The 17,387-nt window shown below is 38.0% G+C and overlaps 1 protein-coding gene across 2 annotated transcripts in view; it reads right to left on the minus strand.

The window, feature by feature from the left end:
• Positions 1 to 17,387, minus strand: part of lin9 (lin-9 DREAM MuvB core complex component) — a 268,691-nt gene that overhangs the window by 207,121 nt on the left and 44,183 nt on the right. For both annotated transcript variants that reach the window (XM_039748225.1, XM_039748226.1), the window contains exon 2: positions 486 to 518. In XM_039748225.1, the coding sequence (XP_039604159.1) occupies positions 486 to 518 (33 nt within the window). The remainder of the gene's footprint in view (positions 1 to 485; positions 519 to 17,387) is intronic.

Here is a 17,387-nt window from a genome sequence, read left to right on the forward strand (position 1 = left end):
TCTGTTCATCATGTTCAACTTTACTTTTAGTTCAGTTTCGGAATGCTCTCTGTCCATTTTCACCGCGCGGCATACATAAGCTACCGCCAACTATTTGGTGGTGTAGCAGTGAAAAAGAGCCCTAGTGCAACAAATTTGTTTAGTGGTGTAGCAGTGAAAAAAGTCCCCACATGAACAGTTTCCCACTGCGCCACATTCCGAACGTCATTTAGGCAATTTAAACCGGTGTTGCGGTATAAGAAAAATCCATATCATAAAAAAAATAAATGGTTTTCGGTATGAACCGGTATACCGCCCAGCACTAAGTTATAGTATAACGAAAATTGCATAATTAGATCTGGACCACCCTATACAAAAGAGTGAATATGGTACATTAATTGTAGGTAACAGCAATTTTAAATTCAACATTCTAAGCTGAGCACAAAACCCTGCCACTTTATTAATTGCTTTTCTTCATTAATGTGTTAGATTTTAATATCACTTACCTTTAAGGCTAACAAGAGCTTTTGCAGAGGAACCTAGGAAACACAAAAGAAATAAAAAATGTTAAGCCAAACATTATTTTATTCATTATAATAATCAATAACCGTGTTCTTTTCAGTTTGAAATATTGAACATGTTATTTTCAAAGGTAATTTGTAATGCAAAGTCTAATTTAGCATTCATTTTCCTTTAATTTGGAGTAGCCAGCTAGCTAGACAAAGGGCAATGTATACTTTATTGAATAATTTCAGATTTTTCAGGTATACAAACTGATGTACTCAAAACTAAGGTGAAGACACATGCACTGCATGCCTATGGGTGTATTGCCTGTCACAAACAGTGAGACTGTAAAAATTCTGTTCAAGCAGCTTGCAAAAATCATAATTTGGTAAAACACATTACAATAGTGTCATTTTTGCTGCTAGTAGCATATTTTCTTTTAGTGCTGCACAAGGTTAGAACATGTTGATTTGTTTCGAACCTAGTTTTGTTAAACTTGACTTGCTTGTAAGGAATGTTATTTGATTTTAATAAAATAAATGTGTTATGCCTCTCTTTATATAAACTGGGGCAGTGGATAAGCAAGTCATTTAGTGTTTCTCTAAGTTAATACTGTATTTTGATAAGTCTTGATTGACTAGTACAAATATACTGTAGGTGCTGCAGATGTTGGAAGACCAACAATCTACACCATTCAAAAGACCTTCTTGTATTTAGCAAGATCCATCTTCAATATAATCCACAAGTAGTATAAAGCGCTACAGTTCCCAACGCTAGATGAACATAAGCAGTATAACAATGCTTCAGCTGATTGATATTGGACATGGTCAGTGAACCTGTAAATCTTGGGAGTACTCCAGACTTTTTTTTTTTTTAAATAAATAAAACCTAAGTGCAGGCACATGTTGCTTTGTGAATTCGACACATTTTCAATATGCACTTTCTTTGTTACATCCTCTCAATAGCTACAGTATTCATATGTCTACCTTATGCAATGGGTGCACGAACAAGCACTTTCTTTTCTATGGTTTGATCCTGCGTGAAAACCAAAATCTGATCAGAAATGCCCTTCTTTCTTTTCGTCCCCAACCCATATAACATAGCTGGTCTCACTAGTGTCCTGTAGACCTTCCCTTTCACTCTTGCTGATACCCATCTGTCACAAAATTACTCTTGACACTCTACTCCACCCATTCCACCCTGCCTGCACTCTATCACCTCTCTTCCACAATCCCCATTACTCTGTACTGTTGAGTGCAACCACCTTCGCCAACTCTACTCCTTGCATCCTCCCCATTCCACTGACCTCCCTCATTTATAAAACATGTATTCTATCTTGTTCGTACTGACCTTTATTCCTCTCTGGAGCATATCTCTACCTCTCCAGGGTCTCCTCAACCTGTTCCCTACTACTGCAACAGCTTACAATGTCAATAAGCTTGCAAAAATCACAATTTGGTAAAACACATTACAATAGTGTCATTTTGGCTGCTTGCAGCAGATTTTCTTTTAGTGCTGCATAAGGTTAGAACATGTTGATTTGTTTTGAACCTAGTTTTGTAAAACTGGACTTGCTTGTAAGGAATGTTATTTGATTTTAATAAAGAAAATCTCACAATGTCATCAACAAACATCATAGTCCATCAGAAATGCACAGATCCACAAAAGTACTGTGCCAGCAATCCTAACAGCACTAACAGAAGCTTTCCTAAGCTTCTATTTCAATTTCACAGCATTCCAATATCAATCAATAAATAGTTTTTTTTTTTTTTTTTTTTTTTTATTAATTTTATTACAATCAATACATAGCAATCAAGTTTTTACAAAAAAAAATTATGCTAAGAACAGATCGATCCCCACCCTTGAGAGAGAGAGAGCAAGCCAAACGGTATAAAATTTAAGGCTTGTAAAAATACCTAAATCAACAAATTCTCTGTGCTTTATAAAATCATTTCAAAATATTACTGATTAGATCCTGCCATGTTTTGAAAAAAGTCTGCACAGATCCTCTAACTGAGTATTTGATTTTTCCAATTTTAAATAATATAACACATCAGTTTCCCACTGACTTAAAAGAGGAGAGTTTGGGTTCTTCCAGTTTATCAGAATAAGTCTGCGTGCCAACAGTGTAGTGAATGCAATCACAATTTGTTTGTCTTTCTCCACTTTAAGACCCTCTGGAAGAACCCCAAACACAGCTGTTAATGGGTTAGGAGGGATTGTGAGTCCAAGACTGTCTGAGAGGTAATTAAAATTTTTGTCCAGAATAATGTTAATTTGGAGCAGGCCCAGAACATGTGACCTAGTGAGGCTGGGGCTTGGTTGCAACGTTCACAGGTTGGATCATGCCCTGGAAACATTTTGGAGAGTTTTAGTGAGGCAGATGTGCTCGATATATAATTTTGAGTTGTATAATTGTATGCTTTGCGCATATGGAGCTTGAGTGAATTCTCTGCATTGCTACTTTCCACTCCTTTTCTGATATATTAATTGAGAGGTCATTTTCCCAGTGTCCTCTTGGATCTTTGAAAGGAAGGGATTGTAAAAGGATTTTATATATTGTAGAGATGGAGTCTAACTCCTTGAAATTGAGCAATAATTTTTCCAGCGTGGATGAGGGTGCAAGATGAGGAAAATCTGGAAGGTTCTGTTTAACAAAGTTCCTGATTTGAAGATAGTGAAAGAAATTTGTAGCTGGAATGTTAAATTTGGAATGTAATTGTTCATAGGATGCAAAGACGTTGTCTATATAAAGATCTCTAAGCAAGTTAATTCCAAATTTTTCCAGATATTAAAACTGCATATGTTTGTGAGGGTTGAAAGAGGTGGTTCTTTTGCAGGGTGCCACAGAAAGAAGCTTCTCCGTCTTAAAATGCTTTCTACATTGGTTCCAGATTCTAAGTGAGTGGAGCACAATTGGGTTATTAGTGTATTGCCGATAGCGTGTGTTTATTGGAGCACAAAGCAAGGAATACAAAGAAGTACTGCAGGATTTTACTTCTATTGCGGTCCATGCCTGTGTATGTTCTTCTATTTGTGTCCAGGTTCTTATCGACTGTATATTTGCCGCCCAGTAATAAAACTGGAAGTTAGGTAGAGCCATGCCGCCTTCTGCCTTTTGTCTTTGTAGGGTCGCTCTTTTGATGCGTGGATGTTTAGAATTCCAAATAAATGAGGTTATTGTTGAATCTAATTGCTTAAAGAACGATTTATTAATGTATATTGGTATGTTTTGAAATAAAAAGGAGCTTAGGAAGAATATTCATCTTAACAGTGTTAATTCTTCCAGCTAGTGTGAGATGAAGGGTTGACCATCTATGCAAGTCTTGTTTAATTTTTTCCATGCAGGCAAAAATTTTGTTGATATAGAGCTTTATGTTTACTTGTGATGTTTACCCGAGGTATTTAAACTGTTCTGCAATGATAAAAGGAAGGGTGTCTAATCTAATATTATATGCTTGAATTCACGGAAAGAGTACACTTTTATTCAGATTAATTCTGAGACCAGAGAGCTTTTGAAATTCTGTGAGTGCTGCTAAGACTGCAGGCACAGAATTTTCTGGATCCGATATATACAGTACCATGTCATCTGCATATAATGAGATTTTCTGTTCCAGTCCTTCTCTGCTAATCCCCTTTATCTGATCAGTATTTCGACAATGTATTGCCAGTGGTACAATGGCAATTGCAAACAGCAGTGGTGACAAAGGGCATCCTTGTCTTGTGCCACGTTGTAATGGAAGGATTTTTCTAAAGAGAGGGGGGGGATCAAGAGAGCAGATGGGCGTTGGTCGCTCAGCGCAAAAACCAGCTTCAAGAAGGAAAAGTACTGGGAATATGGCCAGAGGGTCATGCTGACTTGTTTTTCACTTCAAAGGGCTTCACTACGCAATTCTTATTTTGTGTGCCTCCTGGTACCAGGTGTCGTCATCATCAGGACCAAGTGCAAAACAACACGCGTCCGTGGAAAGGTGTGTGTGCTGAAACTAATCACTTCTGTATACACTGCTTACACGTAAGCCGCTTTGGGCAAGGACGCTCAATTAGTATATAAGGGAAGGTTCGCCCTCAGTTTCTTTGGAGGCTCAACCGTGGGGACAGCGCGCACCGCCCGGTAAATTGGAAGGGCAAATAATAAGTTGATCCTCTGACAAGACTGACAAGCGGGCCCCCTCAGTCTACTGGTCTGGGATGATGGCTCTGTGCCTTTTCATATGTTTGTAAGTATTGTTTTGCTTTTGTATGTCTGCATTATATTGCATTAGATGTGTTTGATTATTATAATTAATTAAGTAAATAAAATAGAAGTATTGGACCTCTTCTCTCTGATTCTTTGCCTACTTATGTTCATATCCCTGGAACCATTTTCCCGTAACAAAACACACGTTCTAGTTTAAAGTAGTCTGAGCAAATGTTATTGATGCAAACTGAAGCTTCTGGGTTAGTATACAGTAATTTAATCCATGCACAAATGTTCGGGCCAAACCCAAACTTCTCCAAAATAGTAAAAAGGTATTTCCATTCAATCATGTCGAATGCTTTTTCTGCATCCAATGATAATATTTCTGGGGTGTTTGATTTAGTTGGTGAGTATATTACATTAAACAGGTCGAAGATTTGAAGATAAGTGTCGGCCCCTAATAAATCCAGTTTGGTCTTGTGATATTACTGAGGGAGCACTTTCTCCATCCTTCTAGCTATGATTTTAGAGAGTATTTTAACGTCGTTATTCAGAAGTGAAATTGGTCTGTATGATGCACATTGTAATAAGTCCTTATTTTGTTTTGGGAAGACAGTGATTAGTGCTTGGCGAAAGGTTTGTGGAAGAGATTGGTTATCTCTGGCTTCTGTAAATGTTGCTAATAGGAGGGAGCTAGCTGAGCGGAGAATTTCTTGTAAAACTCTGCAGGGTAGCCGTCAGGGCCTGCTGCTTTTCCACCTTGGAGTGACTTTATAGCATCCAGTAATTCTGATAATGACAGAGGTTTATCGAGCTCCTCCACACTAAAAGCGTCAATTTGTGGTATCTGTAATTTATCCAGAAATGCATTAGATTGTATATTGTCTTCTTTAAACTCAGTAGTATATAGGGATTTATAGTAGTCTCTAAAAGTGTACATTATATTTTTGTGTTTGATGATTTTATCTCCGTTCGTGTTAGTAATTACCGAGATTGCGTTGCGTACATCTTGCTTGTGGATTTGTTGCGCTAAAAGCTTATTAGCTTTCTCTCCATGTTCATAATAATGATGTCTGGATTTGTAAATTAGTAGTTCGGTTTCTTTAGTTGTCAAGAGGTTTAATTCTGAATGTAGAGCCTGCCTCCTCTTATGTAGAGTCTCGCTTGGTAGTCTGGCATGTTCTTCATCTATTTTAGTAATTTCGCTTTTAATCTCTGCTACTTTCTTAAGCAGATTTATTTCTGTGGGAAAGATATGAGATAATCTGTCCTCTTAAGAAGGCCTTAAGAGTTTCCCAGAGTATTCCTGCAGAGATCTCAGGGGATGTATTTGTCATTGTTTTTTTTTATATAAAGAATTTAGATTCAATTATAACCTCATTTACTTGTAACTCAAAACACCCACGTATCCTAGGGATGCGCGATGTCGGATTTATATTTGTATCAGCAGATAATGGGTTAAAATAATTTTATCAACATCGGACCGATGACTAAAATTGACAGATAATTTGACCGATATTGAGGACGCATTCACTGTGTTCAGTATGTGCCAGACGTTTAGGCGACGCTGGGCTATTGTGCAAAAATGTCTGCAGTGTGGAAGTTTTCAAAATGAGTGAAAGCGACATAAAATATGCTATTTGCAACACTTGTTCAACTAATGTTTTGCGTAGAGGGACCAAAGTGCGAAATTTCAATACCACCAACTTAAATACACACTTGAAGACACGCCATCCTGACAAATATACAGAATTCCTCAGAGCAAAAGAGGAAAATCATGTGCCACCGCACAAAATCAAAAACTGCAGTTGCTCAACGTGTTGATCAGTTACTTGAAAAAAATCAAAGAAATTTAATAAAGATAATGCTAAAGCTCAAACAATTACTGCAAAGTGATATAATTTATTGCTCTGGATGAACAGCCATTTTCTGTTGTAGAAGATACGGGATTTCAAAGGCTGCTTGAGCATCTCAAGCCCCGTTACCAGATACCCAGTCGCCGTTATTTTTCTGACATAGTGCTTCCAGAGTTGCAGAAGATTGTGGAAAGTCATGTGCACAAACTTCTTGCCGAAGATGTCACAGCCATAAGCTTTACCACTGATATATGGACTTCTGTTACGAGTGCTATTAGTACGATTAGTTTAACTACTCAGTGGATCGACCACAAGTTTGAATTGCAGAAAGCAATCTTGCACACCCAAGAATGCTCTGGATCACACACATTTTAAAGAATGTTTGAAACATGGAAAATACCCAAGGAGGATGTTCATGTAGTATTACGAGACAATGCACCAACGTTGCAAAGGCTATGGAGGAATGCAGGATCCCAAGTTTGCCATGTATGGCTCATACTTTACAGCTTGCCATGAACGACAGCATACTATCCCAGTGCAGCGTCTCGGATACAATAGCAATCAGCAGAAAAACAGTCAGTCACTTTAAGCATTCACAATTATGCCAACTTGCATCTCAAAACTATACAAACTGAACTTGGTATGCAGCCGAAAATGCTTCAACAAGACGTTTCGACTAGATGGAACAGCATATTCTATATGTTGCAAAGCTTGCTGGAGCAGAAAAAAAGCCCTTGGGGCTTATGCCTCAGATATTGAGTTACCTGCAGCTCTAAATGCCTAATCAGTGGTGTTTGATCAAAAACATAAATCACACTCCTTGCTCCATTTGAACAACTGACAAAAGAAATTTGCCAGTCTGAAGCCTTTGCTTCTAACTTTATTCCCTCGGTTAATGCTTAAAAAGGACTGTTGACTAAAAGCGCTCATACGGACATTCAGAGTCAAAACCAGTAAAAGTGCTCTCTTGGAGGCTGTAAACAAGCGTTTCCTTGAGATTTACACAGAACCCATGTACTGTGTTGCCACTATTGTAGACCCAAGATACAAAGACTGATACTTCAATGCAGATGTAAAATCACTGGCACTCAAATTGTTTCAAGCTCAGATGGAACTTGTTTCGAACGAAATGCAAACGAGTGAATCACAGAGATTGTCCACAACAGAAAAGGGCCAACATAAATGACGAGATAGCATGCAATGCTCTTCGAAATGTACAACAAAATTCTTGAAGAGAACACATTGATGCCTCAGGAAAACAGCCAGATGACAACAGAAGTGAGTTTATATTTAATAAAAAAAAAAAAAAAAAAGTTTTATGGAGATTTTTACAACATCGTTTTAAGTAAACTAGGTCTATCAGATCGAATATCACTATTCTAACATAATCGAATGTAAAAGGGCGGTTGTTGGTTTTACCTCGCACTAACATTGGCTTCATGTTACTTAGGACGTGCTGGACACTACTGTGGGATTTTACAGATCTGTTTTTGCACGTAACTTTTTAGGATCAGCCTATACGTGTTTCTGAATTGTTAAACCATATTGTTATTAGTCATTAAACGGTCTGCATCATCTGTGTTAAACACACTCATTTAGTGAAAACTAAACTCATTTAGTTTTCATCAAGCGACTGAGCCAACTATAACCTGTGCTGGTTTGCTTCATATTTTTGTTCGGTGCGTGTTAACGAAATAGTTTCGTAAATAAACATAAACTCATTTTACATTTTTTTTGTTACTTTGAAAAATGCTGTCTGCTAAATAATTGATTATAATACACAAAACACTTAGACGACCAGAAAGTAACATTTAATACACTTTTCATTTGTAAAACACGTAAAAGGGTCACAATGCTTCAGTTTATTTACTGAAAAAAAATAGACACAGTGATACAAGGTCCTCTGGCGTCTAGTGAGGAGAGAGAGAAAAAAAAAAACACATACAGTACACTAAAAATAAGTATATGGCATTTGAATTGAATGTAAGGATTCTAATCTTAACGTGTCAGCCCTGGTGAAAGTCAAAACGCAGATCTAGCTTCTAGATATGAAAGATGACACAGAATATAATGCTGTACATGTATGCATGCTACTCAGCAGGTGCAGGGATTTCTTACTGAAGCACCAATCCCAAGGAATGAAAATCCACTGAAATACTGGAACAACTGGAGTCGGTTTCCTACAATTGCCAAAGAAGCACGCAAGTTCCTGTCAGCCCCACGTACTAGTTTGGACAGCGAGAGATTATACAGTTTTGCTTCTAATGTGATCAATGAAAAGAGAATCAGAATTTCCTGTGACAAGGCAGAGATGCTCTTGTTCGTTAAGAAAAACCTCCCCATCATGCTTAAAAAACGGAAACGAATAATAAGCCTCCAGAAAAAAAAAGTTCTTTACTGTTGTACGCTTTTATGTTTTTAAAATTATAGATTGGTTGGATTTATTCCATCAAAAAGAAAAAAGTATCATGTAGTATTTAATACTGCAGACTGTAAAACAAAGGATCAGATAGCCAGCCAAATGTGGTTGAGCAGAAGCCATTTTAATGATAGTAAATAATCTGCAAAAGTTATTTTTAAGTGGTATTGCTTATTTCATGGTCATTGTACATTTTACCATTTGTTTCAGTTTTCATTTTTTCAATTATTGTTGAATGTGTTGTATTTGTTCCATCAAAAAGAAAAAAAAAAAAAGAGAAAAGTGTTATTTAAAGCAACAACCTGCAAAACTGTTTCCCATACAACCAACAGGTAGCCAGCCAAATGTGGCAGACATCATTTGTTTTTAATGATTGAATGTGGTGTGCAAAATTGTTATACAAATAAATGTTCACTTTGACTGTAATTCTTGTCCAGACAGATCAAGTCTCATTTTTCCCTGTATCTCATAAATATGTATAAATCGGCAGATAAGTACATAGACATTATCAGCATCGGCCCAAAATTCCCGTATCTGTGCACCTCTAACGTATCCAAAGGGCAACCTTACAAAGACCTAAGGCAGAAGGTGGCATGGCTCTGCCAAATGTTCAATTTAAATTACTGGGCAGCAAATATAAAAGCTATAAAAACCTGGGCATTGTTACAAATAAGCATACACAGGCTTGGTCTGCAATAGAAATAAAATCCTGCAGTACTTCTTTATATTCCTAGCTTAGTACCACAGTAAATACAAGTTATCGCCAATATACTAACAACCCAATTGTGCGTCATTCACTCAGAATGTGGAACCAATGTAGGAAGTACTTCAAGATAGAGAAGCTTTTATCTGTGGTACCTCTGCACGATAAACAGTTTTTAATGTTTGGAAAACATTCAGGATTAAATCACTTAAAGATCTGTACATAGACAACGTCTTCGTATCCCATGAATAATTACATTCCAAATTTAACTTTCCAGCAACACATTTCTTTCACTACCTCCAAATTAGAAATTTTGCTAAACAAAACCTGTCCAATTTTCCTCCCCCTCCTATTCCGGAAAATATATTGATCAGTCTTGAGGACTTAGACAGCATTTCTGTAATACAGTAAGCCCTCGCTATATCGTGCTTTGACTTTCGCGGCTTCACTCTATCGCGGATTTTATATGTAAGCATATCTAAACATATAATGCAGATTTTTCGCTGCATCGCGGGTTCTGCGGACAATGGGTCTTTTTACTTCCTGTACATGCTTCCTCAGTTGGTTTGCCCAGTTGATTTCATACAAGGGACGCTATTGGCGGATTGCTGAGAAGCTAACCAATCAGAGCACACAGTCAAGTTCCTGTGTGCTGAATGGCTCAGCGACGGAGCGCCGAATTCGATTCCATGGCGTTAACCAGGAAGTCTTGTCTCGCTCATTCAGCATCAACGTGTTTCGCTGTGTAAAGAGTTAACTTTTGTGCTCTTTTGTGTTTATCTTTGTGCATAGTCAAGCCAATCATTATGGCTCCAAAACGATCTGCTCCTGATACTGCTTCAGGGGCCGTGCCCAAGCGCCAACGGAAGATGTTAAGATTGTTAGATTGCCGAAAAGGTAAACGTTTTGCATTTGTTGAAGGAAGGGAAAAGCTACACCGCTGTAGGACACCATTATGGCATCAATGATGCTACGATTCTTTTTATTTAAAAAGTAAGAAAAGGAATAGAATATCTGCGGCCGCAGTGTCCTTTTAACCTGGGTGCAAAACGAGTTGTAAGTGGATGTAATAAGGCAGTAGTCTGGATGGAATCTGCTTTAGGGATTTGGATTGAAGACTGCAGGAAGAAGAACAACGGCGATGCTACACAGTTGCCTTAAGAGGGCCTTTAAGAGGAGTTGTAATTTTGTTGTGCAGTAAAACTAAACTCATCGTTATTGGACAAGTCATCGTGTCATTGTTGGTGAGTAACCATAATTCATTTTCTACTTACAGTACTTGGTATATGTACGTACGTTTAGTGTCACTGTATACAATTTTTCATGCATTGTACATATTTATTGCTGGTGGCCTGTCTATCATAATGGCTGTAACATATGTGATATCGGAGACACTCTATATCTTTAAAATAATATTTAGGTTTTACTGTATATAAACAGTGTGTTTACATACATAATTTCAATGAACCTTACCTAATATCTAAGAGAATACAAAGGGTTTATGCTGTATAACTGTGCAGGGAATTTATAAACAGTGTGGGAGAGTTTATAAGAATTTAAAATATATAAAATAACCAAACATATGGTTTCTACTTCGCGGATTTTCATCTATCGAGGAGGGATTACTGTATACAAAAATATTGTAAAGTCCCTCCCTTTCAAAGATCCCAAGGAACAGTGGGAAAAGGATCTCTCCCTCAACATTTCAGAAAAGGAGTGGAAGACAGCAATGCACAGAATTCACTGTAGCTCCATATGCTCAAAGCAAACAATTATTCAATATAAAATTATCTATCGAGCACATCTGCCTCATTTAAAATTGCCCCAAAATGTTTCCAGGGCAAGATCCAACATGCAAATGGTTCCAGCCTCAATGGGCCACAGTTTGGTGAACGCCCAAAACATAATTTTGGGCAAAAATCTTCAAATTCCTTTCAGACAGCCTTGGTGTCACAATCTCTTCTAATCCACTAAGAGCTGTGTCTGGTGTACTTCCAGTTGGGCTTAAGGTGGAGAAGGACAAACTTTAATTGCCTTTACTTCACTATTGGCACGTAGACTTATCTTGCTCAACTTGAAGAATCCTAACTTGTCACTTTGAGTCAGTGGGTAACTGATGTTATATACTATTTGAAACTGGGGAAAAAAAAAAATCAAAACTCTCAGAGGATCTGTACAAAACATTTTTAAAACCTGGCAGGATCTAATCAATAACATTTTAAAATAAGCATTTAAATTGGGGAAGTGGATTATCTTCCCTTATTTTATTTTCATTTATACATTTACTTATTTTTCCTACTATTAAAAAGTTTTACTCTGTTGGCCTAGCTATCTTTCTCATGGGTGGGGGTTGATTTGATTTGTAAAATTTGACTTGCTTGTATGTAAAGTTATTTGCTTTTAATAACTTCAATAAAACATGTGGTCTATATTTATTGAAACCATTTTAACTGTCCATTTTTATTAACAAAATTAAAATTATGTAGGCTTATTGTTCAGTGACAATGAAACACTAAAATAAAATTTAAAGGAAAAAATAAATAAAAAAGGTCCGAATTCCTTAATGTAGCATTTCTTGCCATTTGTCTAATTGCACAGGACGACTTCTCAAATTATTTTTTTCCAGTTTATTATGCCACTTTGTTTAACATAAAGGCTAACATATCAATTTGATTCTCATTCACATATAAAACAAATCTTTACTTACTACCCTTTGTTTACATTGTAGGAAATTTGAATAAAGGAGCACTGCAACTAAACTACTGTAAAGCTAAAAAAGCGGGGGCTAAAAATATCAATTTTGGTGATCAGCCATTTTACCGATCGAGCCTTTTTTTTTTTTTTTGGAGTGAAAATTGGCAGATTCTGATCGGCAGCCAATCAATTGGAGCTTCCCTAATTGAAGCATTTCCAATTTTGTAATTTAAAATTACGGATACTCAAACTGTGCTGTACCAAATAACCTATGTTGAAATACTATTTACATTGACAGAGCATTGCTGAGAAACAGTGCCACATAGCTACTTAGGATTTTCTGGTTTATGCAAACGCAGGATGCTGGAAGGCGGCATACTAAGACTGGACTGACCACAACTACCCACCCATGACTCAGAGGCACAGAGTTCAACTCAGGGATGGGGTGGGGATACAAAAAGGAGCTAAAGAGTAATATAAAGAAGAAGGTCACACAGGATCTATACTAATAAAATGCAAAGCCCTCACTCACTCACTCACTGACTCATCACTAATTCTCCAACTTCCCGTGTAGGTAGAAGGCTGAAATTTGGCAGGCTCATTCCTTACAGCTTACTTACAAAAGTTAAGCAGGTTTCATTTAGAAATTCTACACGTAACGGTCGTTACCGATAATGGTCGATAACGTCCGCCATGTTGAATTTTCTTATTTATGGCCCCATCTTCACGAAATTTGGTAGGCGGCTTCCCTGCGCTAACCAAAACCGATGTGCGATACTTATTTGATTGGTATGGCGACATTGTTGGCCGCCATATTGAATTTTCCAACGTCACCAATTTTCAAACTTCCCATGTAGGTAGAAGGCTGACCCCATCTTCACGAAATTTGGTAGGTGGCTTCCCGGCGCTAGCCAAAACCGATAATGCGTACTTATTTCGGTGGTATGACGCCATTGTCGGCCGCCATATTGAATTTTCCACACGTCACAAATTCTCCAACATCCTGTGTAGGTAGAAGGCTGAAATTTGGCAGGCTCATTCCTTACAACTTACTTACAACAATTAAGCAGGTTTTATTTCGAAATTGTCCACGTAATTTGGTCATAATGGTCAACATTTCGTGGTATGCGCCCGTCCATATTGAACTTTCTTATTTATGGCCCCATCTTCTACTTACAACAATTAAGAAATTTGGTAGGCGGCTTCCCTCCACTAACTGAAACCAATGTGCGTACTTATTTGGTAGTATGATGCCACTGTCGGCCGCCATATTAAACTTTTCAACAGTCTTTGTTACTTATGGGCCCATCTTCAAGAAATTCTTTCGATCAAAGAACTGTCACTTACCGAGTGGTTTCCATGCCCGGAGATACCACCTACCTTTTCCATTCTCTTTGTTACATATTGCGGCCATATCAGGCTCACTCTTGATATCGGAGGAACATTGTCTTATGTATTGAATGACTGGGACAGGTTCAAGGTGTGGACTGATGGTACAGGAGATAATTATACTACACAGGAGCACTAGAAGAGTGAAATGCTTAAGCCCTTCACCTATGGTTCTGCATGTGAGTTGATGGCTGCCGCTGAATTGTTCGGTTGTAAGCTTTCAAGTGTACGAAATGGCCAAATATTTTACACCTTTCGACAACCGCCAATGCCTCTTAAACATCTTAGATTCACAGGTGACGATTTCAGTAGTGGACACTTTGATGTTTATGAATGTTTAAACTCTCAAAAGCTGGATGTGATTTTATCGATGAAACGGTTGTGTGCTAGCGCTTGACAGATGCCAAATGTCACTTCAACACAACAAATCCTGCAAATACTGTCGTAATTGAAACAAACCATGGATCTCAAACCGATTAGGACAGCAGCAATCCAAGCTGTGAGATTTGAGACAAGATTACTGTTCACATGGCCAACTGTAAGTTGCATACTCAAGAGTAAGCTCAGCGCACAGCTTGGTCATATTACAACCGGAGGGCCGAACTGACAACATAGTATACAAAGAGATCCTTAACAAATAATTATTGGCATATTGTCCCACAGTTTAAAAAGGTTTAATTTTCTTCCTAATAAAAATTTGAATGCAGTACTTCACCGCTGCGAAGCGCGGGTATTTTGCTAGTACAAAATATAAGGAAAAATATAAAAGGACATAAACATGACAAACAAGAAGCTGCTTCAGGATATTAAAAGACCAGGAGAAATGTTTAAGTAAATCACTTTGAGGCAAATTTTAAAAAGGTATGCTAGAAAAAAAAATGATGAAAAAAATACAGGAAAATGTAAGTTGAGAATAAATTTAGAGCACTTGGTGCTCAATTTGAAGACATTAAGTAAAGTTCAGAACTCATATTTAAAAAGTTGAAAAACTGGCATCCACTGGCTGACGAAAAACCTACAGCTACAAAAACCAAATGCAAAGTGCTTGGACACAAACTAACTGCACTAAAAGATGGATATAGAAGAAATAATATCAGAATTGAAGGTCTCCCTGAAAACTATGCAAGTCCAATCCCAGTGAAATCCATTGCTGAACTATTTTCTAAAATAATTGGAGAGGACTTTAAATCTGACACCAAGATAACAGCAACTTACCGCAAGTATGGCTCGAATGCCTCAATACCTAGAAGCCTTATTGTTCGTTTTGAAAAATTACAATCTAAAGTAAATTTAATGTCACTGACTGACTGAAGAGATTATATTTGAAAATGACCGCATTTGTATTTTTCTTGGCTTCTCACCTTGAACAGCTTCTACTGAAAACGTGACGCATCTTACAGCTTTAACTGTCAGGGCTGATGTCGACTTTCGTCAAAAGGAGGAGTTGACGAATGTATCCGGTGACAAAACCAACTGTTATGTTTTAGTTGAATTCTCGTTGCTGGAAGTTGCCTTCATTGGTTTTGACTGAACCTTCCTGCGCTCCCGTGAGTAGCAAGGCACAATCAACGTCAAAAATGGCACGGACATCTGGCGAGAGATCAAAGTGGAGGTGTAAAGCAAAATACTCCCTGGACAAGGTTTTGCCTATTCTCTCCGAATTGGACAATGACTTATTGGACTCTGATTTTGATACAATCAAAAACAAATGTGAGGCTCCAGCTTCAGCTCCCCAGCTAATCATGGTTCTGAACAGATTCAAGTAGCTGACACGCTACAGCACGGTTCAACTGAGAGGACTGACACTCAACAATGATAAGAGGTAGAAACCAGATTGCAATGCACTGCGACCGTGACCACTGCTGCTGCCCCAGCCACACAAAGACAGCCTGTCGTACATTCTTGGCAAACTGGCAGCAACAACATGCAGCAACAGATGTTTTATGTTGATTTCTATGTTAAACCACTGCTTTTTGGAAAACTGTCTTTTGTATATAAAAAAAAAAAAATAAAAAAAAAAATTTAGCCTTCAAAGAGTTAAACAGCGCTTACACAAAGCCAAAAATCTGATACAGCCTCCGGTATCCTGCAAAACTGAAAGCGGATATTCAAGGTAAGTTTCACATTTTTCTTCTCCAAATGAAGCAGAAAGAGACCTAAGAAAATTGATCCAGACACATCTTGGCAAAGAAGATTTTACCTGCTATTTGTAATGAGACTTTTGCCATAATTACGTATTTTATTCCCTAATCTTTCTATACCGCTGCTTGGGTTGTTTTGTATGTGCTCAGTCTCTAGGCATGTCAGAGGACTGGGACTTTATGAAGTGTGGTCTTGTCTCACTTGGGAAGGCAAAACTGGGGGGTGAGAAAGAGAGCAAGTTATTTCTAATCTATCCTTTTTACACCAACAATTGTAAGTGGCAACAAAACAATAGCCTTCACAGCAATAACTCCAGGCAAAACTGGAAATCCAGGTTAAAGCTACCTTACGTAATAATGTACTTCCTGAATTTAAGACTATAAAATGTCAACAAAAGTTCCTAAACAATTTCTCTATGACCAAAATAGTTAACTCTCAACCGCAAATTAAGAGGAACAAACTATTCCCTCACCAAACACCTCTAAACACCAAGAGTATTTTTACAAGAGACATATTAAGCAAGGATCAGTTTCAGTTGCAAAGAGATTGGCGAGGCCTAATATTCCACTCCAGTTATACAAAGAAAACTACAGATGTGGGAACCTTACTACTGTACACCTTATATTACAAATGAAACTGTTCTAGGTATCTGACCCCTGAAGGACAATGTGATCATGTTGGGTAATTTATTTTACTGTAGAATGATTTTGATTAATATCACTGTGAAAGATGTCCAGTGCCATTATCCGGCCGGAATGCCAGCTGGGTGGAACAACAAAGGGAGAGACCAAGTTTGGGACATTAATTTCCCCGAGATGCAGGAGGGCAGCCCCCATGGGTTGCTACAGCACAACAAATCCCTGAAGGAAAGCAGGGAGTTGTAGTATGGAGCTGCCAAGTTGGGCTCAGTGGGCTCTGCGAAGTGGTGCTACACATACAGCTGACCCATTTGTGGCACCACTTCCACCACAACCGAAAGTGCAGCCAGAAGGTCAATAAACACCTGGAACTCTTTCGGGTGCACTATATAAAAAGATGTTTCACCACTAGTCAGAGAGCCGGAAAGGGAGGAGATCTACACAGCGTGGGGACAGGGGTTAGGAGACGACAGAGAAGGGAAGAAAAGGACTGTGTATTATAATATTTAGTGTTTTGTACTGTGCTGTTAAGTGGGGAACAAAACAAAAAATGCTTCCCCACTTAAAAGTGTGTTGTCTGGAAAACCTTGCGTCTCATACTGTCTGTGCCAGGGTTTGGGGGCTGTCATGTGCCCCCTGGTGATCCACACTCTGCACCTAATGCAGATGATAGAGACTATCTAAAATATATTTGCATCCATTCCTAATGTGAACACTCATAAAATTATAATGGCCGGAGACTTTAATTGTGTTTTAAATCCAGACCTGGTTTGGTCTTCAGATACTGGGGCGATAACATCTAACACTGCAAAAATAATTACACAGTTTGCAATTGATCATAACTTATCAGATCTATGGAGATTTCTAAATCCAAAAGTAACAG

The sequence above is a fragment of the Polypterus senegalus genome, chromosome 3, assembly GCF_016835505.1.
Source record: "Polypterus senegalus isolate Bchr_013 chromosome 3, ASM1683550v1, whole genome shotgun sequence".
Classification (NCBI taxonomy): domain Eukaryota; kingdom Metazoa; phylum Chordata; class Cladistia; order Polypteriformes; family Polypteridae; genus Polypterus; species Polypterus senegalus.